At 63.0% G+C, this 6,583-nt stretch overlaps 1 protein-coding gene across 1 annotated transcript in view; it reads left to right on the forward strand.

Moving 5' to 3' along the window:
• Positions 1 to 6,583, forward strand: part of LOC102425292 (low affinity immunoglobulin gamma Fc region receptor III-like) — a 58,847-nt gene extending 52,264 nt beyond the window's left edge. The window contains exons 3-6 of the mRNA XM_023744603.1: positions 255 to 509; positions 4,444 to 4,698; positions 4,979 to 5,101; positions 5,745 to 6,583. Of these exons, the coding sequence (XP_023600371.1) occupies positions 255 to 509; positions 4,444 to 4,698; positions 4,979 to 5,101; positions 5,745 to 5,902 (791 nt within the window). The 3' untranslated portion in view covers positions 5,903 to 6,583. The remainder of the gene's footprint in view (positions 1 to 254; positions 510 to 4,443; positions 4,699 to 4,978; positions 5,102 to 5,744) is intronic.

The raw sequence follows: 6,583 nt of genomic DNA on the forward strand, positions 1-6,583 counted from the left end.
AGTGGGGCCTTGACTTATGAGTGTCCCGACTAACGAGTTTTTTGAGATACCAGCTGTCTCTCGGCCGATTTTTTGCATTGAGTTGACAGAGTAATTTGAGTTAACGAGCTCCTTAATGAGCTCCTTAACGAGCTTGGTCTCGGAACGAATTAAACTGGTAAGTCAAGGCCCCACTGTAATTGTGGTCGGTGGCAGGGCCCAGGGCTTCCTGTCTGGGCTCCTTCGGCTCCTCACGCTCCTCTCTCTGCTGCCAGGTCTCCCGAAGGCCGTGGTGAGCCTCCAGCCCCCGTGGCTCCAGGTGTTCCCCGAGGACAACGTGACCCTGAGCTGCCAGGGGGCCCACAGCCCTGGGAACAACTCCACCCGGTGGTTCCACGATGGGACCGCCATCCCCACCCAGGTCCAGCCCAGCTACAGCTTCAAGGCCAGCAGCAACCACAGCGGGGACTACAGGTGCCAGACGGACCAGACCAGCCTCAGCGACCCTGTGCACCTGGACGTGACTTCCGGTCAGTGGAGGAGCTGGGAGTCCTGGGAGGCGGACCTGAGAGCTGCTGGCCCAGCAGAGGGTTTGGGGACGGGGTGGCCGTTTCTGGGAAGTGTGGCCCGAGCTGTTGGAAGTGGTTTCTGCCCAGTCATTTCCCCTCGCACCCCCGCTTCCTTCGCTTCTATGTGGGTTCCTCGGAGTATGTGAGGTTGCTTGGCCTCAGTCCTGATTGAGCAAGAAGGTGACAAGGCCACAAACAGGCCACCGGGAGTGAGAGAAGCAGGAGGAAACCACAACTTCACAGAACCCCACTTTCCTAGCCGAGGCAGGAGCACAGCTGAGTCCCAGCCGTGGGCTCCTTCCCTGAGTCTGTTCCCCCTTTGCTCCGTGGGGTGCTGACCCCAGCAGGCTCACGTCCCTGCCCCACCCTCCATGCACTTTCCTCCTGACACAGGGCAGCTCCACTCGAGTTTGCCGACCCAGTGGGCGCTCTCACCCTCCTGGCAAAACGTAGTTCTCCATGCAGAGCGGCTGCTCACCCCGTCCCCTCCCCTTGGCCCCAATCGTCCTTAGAAGCTCCCAGCAGGCCCAGCCCGGAGGAAGGCCCAGGGCCCGGCCCCTCCAGGAAGCGGAGAGGCGAGGGGACCCGCTGAGACAGGCGAGTCCCCACCAACGGCCACACCAGGCCCCAGGACCAGCACATGAGGTGGATGCCCCTGGGAGGGACCCAAGTCCTCCAGGCCTGGGGGGCCTCAGGGCCCCCCCAAAGTTCAGGTCTAGCACTGGGCATTCCAGCAGGGGCAGCTCACATGTCACTGTGTGCACAGCCAGTGGGGGGGGGTTGGGGGGGCCTGCCCTCCAGGTCTGCCCAGCAGCAGGCGGCCGTGCCCAGCTCCCTCACAGCAGCAGACTCCCACCCAGGCCCAGCCCACCATTGGCCGCCAGCTCCTCAGTCAGTCCTGGGGCGGGCACTCTCCCAGCCCCACCACTCTGACCCAGTCCATGCTCCTGGGACCAGCACCTCCCAGCCTCATCCAGGACAGGCCCACGTGTACCTGAGGTCACAGCTGGGAAACCTATGGCAGGTAGACGGACCCTGGGCTCCCAACTCATCCCAATGCCCCCGGGCGGAGGCTCAGGCCAGCAGGTGCAGGTGCTCAGCCTCCTGGAGGCCAGCAGGTGTGGCTGGGGCAGACTTGGCAGTGAGGGGCCAGCAGCCCCAGCCCAAGGCTCCCTGAGAAGGGCCTTGCCCTGTCTTCACCTCCTCTGTCTGCCTCTCCCAGGCCTCTCGCCAGGCTCTTGCTGTGGCTCAGCTTCCTCTCGGGCCTCAGGCCAGTCCCTCAACCTCAGTCCAGCTGCAGGAGGTGGCAGGAATAGCACCCCAGAGTCCACGAGTCCAGGTGGAGGGAGCCAGAACCTGGGCATTTGGGTCATTGCCTTCCTCGGGGGCGGGTGTGGGGGAGCCGAATCAGGAAGGGCACGGAGAGCAGGAGCCCTGCCTGCAGCCGCACAGGGACGCAGTGGGACCCGACGCAGGCAGCCCCCATGCGCCACCCACACGCAAGTCCACCCATTCCCCACTGAGCAACGGCACCAGCAGCCTCAGGAGAAACAGGCTGGGCTCCAGCACAGCCCGCCTCGTACTGACCCCGCTGGCTGTCCCTCGGCCACTGCCTCCGGTCCCTGCTGCCTTCCACGTACCTTCTCTGCACCTGCTGGGCCAGTGGTCGGCAAACTCATTAGTCAACAGAGCCAAATATCAACAGTACAACGATTGAAATTTCTTTTGAGAGCCAAATTTTTTAAACTTAAACTATAAGGTAGGTACATTGTTATTAATTTAATTAGGGTACTCCTAAGGCTTACACACTCAAGGGGCCAAAGAGCCGCATGTGGCTCGCGAGCCGCAGTTTGCCGACCATGGTCAACTGGGCAAACCCTGGCGTGGCTGTCAGGCAGCAGGCTGGCTGAGGAGGAGACACACCGAGCTCAGTGCTTGCTGCCCAGACACCTCTAGTAGCTGGAGAGGGAGCAGCCATCGTCCAGCAGCGATACTAATACCCCCACAGTGGGCTGGCAGCCGTGCCCCCCCCACTCCCCCCTGCAGCACAGCCCTGGACTAGCCACGGGGCCCAGACAAATGGGTGACTCAAACCTCCACAGGCCGCTGGGAAGCCCCGATATCACCCACATCACTGAGGCTTTTGTATCCACGAAGGAGCAGAGCCTGAGAGAGGCAGGGCTGGGCAGGCTGCGCGAGAAGCAGGCTGTGGCCTGTGCGCGACGGGCCCGTCTGCCAAGCAGACAAGAGGGCACGTGTCCTGAGTTGTGAGCCGTTTTGTGCCTCTGAGAGGTTCTGCTCTGTGAGTTGCACCAGGAGGGACAATGTGAGCTGTGGTCACAGATCTGGCTGAAGAGGAAAAAGCTTCAAGAAGCCCACCCACCGGGCCCTGCCGCAGCGGCCGAGCCCCAGGAGAGCTCCAGGGGCGGAGAGCCAGGCTTGAAGAACCTGCCCTGGGAACCGTCCTGCGGCCGAGCCCCCTCCAGCCGCCCCAGCCGCCCCAGCCGCGGTGCAGAGGAGGCAGGAGCCCATCGCTTCTCCACGCGGCTCCCAGGAGACTGATGGGCGGACTTTCATTACTCGAAGAGGAGCACTCTGAGTGCCGTGAGCTCGCAGGGCCTGTCCCACGACGTGTCCTCCAGGAGACCTCAGGGGTGTTAACCTGGTAGCGGCACCTCCGCAGGGAAGGACGGCTGCTCCAGCGATGCGGCTCCGTCCGTCTCGGTGGAGATTCCCCGACAAGGACGCGGAGGCAGGAACGGCTGCTTTCTACCTGCGGCAGCTTTGACGTGTCTCTGGCTTCTCTGTTGTTAACAATCTGTGATTCTGAGCCTCCCGCTTGCCCCAACGAATCCTGATAAAAGAGGCCGCCCGTGGGCCAGGGCCACTCAGCCTGGCCTGCAGGGGAGTCCGTGGGCCCACTCCCTCGGAGGAGGAAACGCTCTGTGCTGGGCCAGGAAAGGTGGCCGCAGGTGCGGCCGGGAGAGGCAGGGCTCCAGCGTGTGTGATGCGGCTGAGCAGCAAGAGCTGGGGCCTCCCCGCCCGCCAGTTCCCTCTGCGCCGCCCAGGGCGGAGGCCCAGCTTTCTCTCACTCTCCCTGCGTCCTGGCGGCTCCCAGCAGGCAGGCTCGGGGTCTCACTCTGACTGGCAGGACTGAGAGGGCTTGCCTGGCAGCACGCGAGGCTGTTGTCATTCTCTGCCCCTCCCCCTCCCAGGTCTCAGTGTCTGCTCCCCACCCTTCCTCTCCAATCCCAACCCCTCTGTCCTGGAGGAAGTGCGGGTCGAGCTCAGGACTCCACGCGCCCTCCTTGGGCACTATTCCCTACACAACCAAATAGTAAATATCCTTTCTTCCTCAGTAAAAGGACGAAAGCTGGGGGGAAGTTACACGGCAGACTAATGACCCCCCAATGACACTGAGGCCTTCAAAGTCCCGCTGCAGGAAGCCCACATTCCCTGACATTCACCAGAGAAGCGAGCACTTGTTGGATGCCCATGACTTTCTACGATCCTCAGAGACATGTCTCCACGTCAGGGGCCCCTCCCTCCTGCCCAGGGGCTGCGCCAGGTCCCTGTGCCTCCCCAGAGGACAGGAAAGAGCCCCTACGACATGCCAGGAACTATGGGGGGTGTGGAGTCCTTATGTCCATTTTCACAGATGAGCAAACTAAGAAGTTCAATGACTTGCCCAAGATGACAGCGCTCATGAGTGAGGGGGCCAGAGCCTGGCCAGGACGTCTGATTCCAGACTTCAGCTCGTCCTTCCGTCCTTCCCCACATCATGTCCCACCAGCCGGGACTAAGAGGGCTTGACAGGCAGGCACGTGGCTGTTGCCATCCTCTGGCTCTCACAGCTGAGGCAGCGCTGCCATGTCCTGTGCTCTGTGTCTTTCAGCCTGGCTGCTGCTCCAGACGCCCCGCCTGCTGGTCCCGCAGGGGGCCCCCATCGTGCTGCGCTGCCACAGCTGGAAGAACTGGCGCCTGTACAAGATCCAGTTCTTCCAGGACGGGAAACCCAAGTGGTTTTCATACACGAACGCCAGCTTCTCCATCCCACACGCGAACGCCAGCCACAGTGGCGCGTACCACTGCTCAGGGCTCCTAGGGCAGATGCAGCACACATCGCAGCCCGTGAACATCACTGTCCCAGGTGGGAGCCCTGCCCAGGTGCAGGAGGCGAGGCGAGGGGTCAGAGCTAGGGCGAAGGTCACCTGGGCATCCATGGGGCTGCAGAGGTGCCACAGCAGCAAACCTGGGCCCCAGGGCGCAGAGAAGAGGGGCCAGTGGCCAGGAGTACAGGCTAGAGGTCGGGCCTGAGCAGGCGAGGTTGCACCCGGGAGGGCCCAGGCACAGCAGCTGCAGGGACAGCCTGGGCACAGCCCTGGGGCGGGAGGGCGGCGCACTGCCTGTCTGAGTTCTGTCTTCCCCAGTGTCCAGCAAAGCCTTCCCGCCTGTGATCACGGCAGTGGTGGCCGGGGTAGCCGGCATTGTTGCTGTGGCTGGTGTGGCCGGTGTGGTGGCCTGGGTCTGCTTCAGGCGACACCAGAGTTCAGGTTTGTGGCTTTTCTTGGTTTCTCTGATCAGTTCCTCCCGGCCAAAACCCTAAAACATTGCCAGCACCCTTCTCTTTGGGCTACAGAATCCTCACGTTCAGACACGGCCCCACATGTTAGTTCTTCATGCATTCGCCAGCTCATTCCTTCCCCGAGGCTTGGCCAGACTTGTTCCGTGTGGAGCACCGTGCTAGATGCCGTGGGCGGCACCCAGACAGAGTCCGGCCTGTCCCTCGCAGAGCTCGCAGGGTCGCAGGCAGGAAGACAGGAGCACAAACAGAGCGTGTGATCAGAGGGATGAGAGAACGACAGAGAAATGCGAGGCCATGGGGGGAGGGGACGGAAGAGCCCACAGAACCGGGTGGGGTGGGGGGAGGAAGCGGCGCTTTAAAGGGCAGAGCCAGCCCGGGAAGAGCAGTGCGTGGCCTCCCAGCGTCCAGGAGCCCCTGCGCAGCCTGGGGGCGGTTTCTCCGGACCAGGCCTTCTGCAGTCTGGGCAGGAGGCGGGGAGGGAGGAGGACACCTCTGAACGCTAAAGGTCTGGGCTGGTCCTAACACAACCCTAACCCTGACCCTTGGTCCCGAGGACTCAGGCCCCTCCCTGTAATCTACTCACCTCCCCTGTGCCCTCCCAACCCTCCCAGGAACCCCTGAGAACAGGGAAAGGGGAGAGACCCTACCCGAGGAACCAGGTGAGTGCAGCCCGGGGCTCCTGCTGCCCCGCCTGGGCGGCCAGGTGAATTGGAGCAGCAGGTGGCTTGTGTGTGTGGCGGGCAGGGCTCAGGTGGCTTGGCAGCTCTGAGACAACTCCTGGGCCTAAAGAGACCTCACTGGGCGTGAGGAGAGGAACAGCCGCGCCAGGTAGAGGTAGGGACTCGCCAGTGTCGGAACTCCCGGGACTAGGAACGCTGGGAAATTTCCAGAGCACGAAATGAGAGGGAGCTTTGGCAGAGCTGGCACAGGGCAGCGGTTAGAAGCTGTAAGATGAGGTGAATAGGATCGGGGTTGGGTTCTCGGAGGGAGGGAGGAGGCCGGGGGGACAACCTGGGTTTGTTGAGGAGTCTGCTCCGGTGGAGGGATGGGGTCTAGGTGGTTGGGCTCAGCTCCCAGAGGAACACGAGAAAGTTCCGGGGCTCTAGCGGCCTTCGTAGGCTCCACAGACCAAGCTCGGGCCCAGGCCACTGCCTGGGGATGCCCGGGCCCTGTCCCCACGGGCAGAGGAACCTCGGCAAATCCTCCCCCGTGGCTCAGTCTCCTCGCCGAGGAAGCCAGCCTCCAGGTCTGACACTGAGCCAGTGGCCGCCTGGCCCTACCCAGGTGCAGCGTGGTTCCTGGCACAGCCAGAGCATGAAGGCACCGGCCAGCAGTCCTGCAGTCAAAGAGGCCGGGGACCCTCAGGGGACGGGGTGACGCAGAGCAGAGCAGCAGATTTGAGAGCCCGAGCAGCTCTGAGCAGCCACGTCCCGGCCAGGCTGGGGGTGGG

The sequence above is a fragment of the Myotis lucifugus genome, unplaced genomic scaffold (genome assembly GCF_000147115.1).
Source record: "Myotis lucifugus unplaced genomic scaffold, Myoluc2.0 scaffold_478, whole genome shotgun sequence".
Classification (NCBI taxonomy): domain Eukaryota; kingdom Metazoa; phylum Chordata; class Mammalia; order Chiroptera; family Vespertilionidae; genus Myotis; species Myotis lucifugus.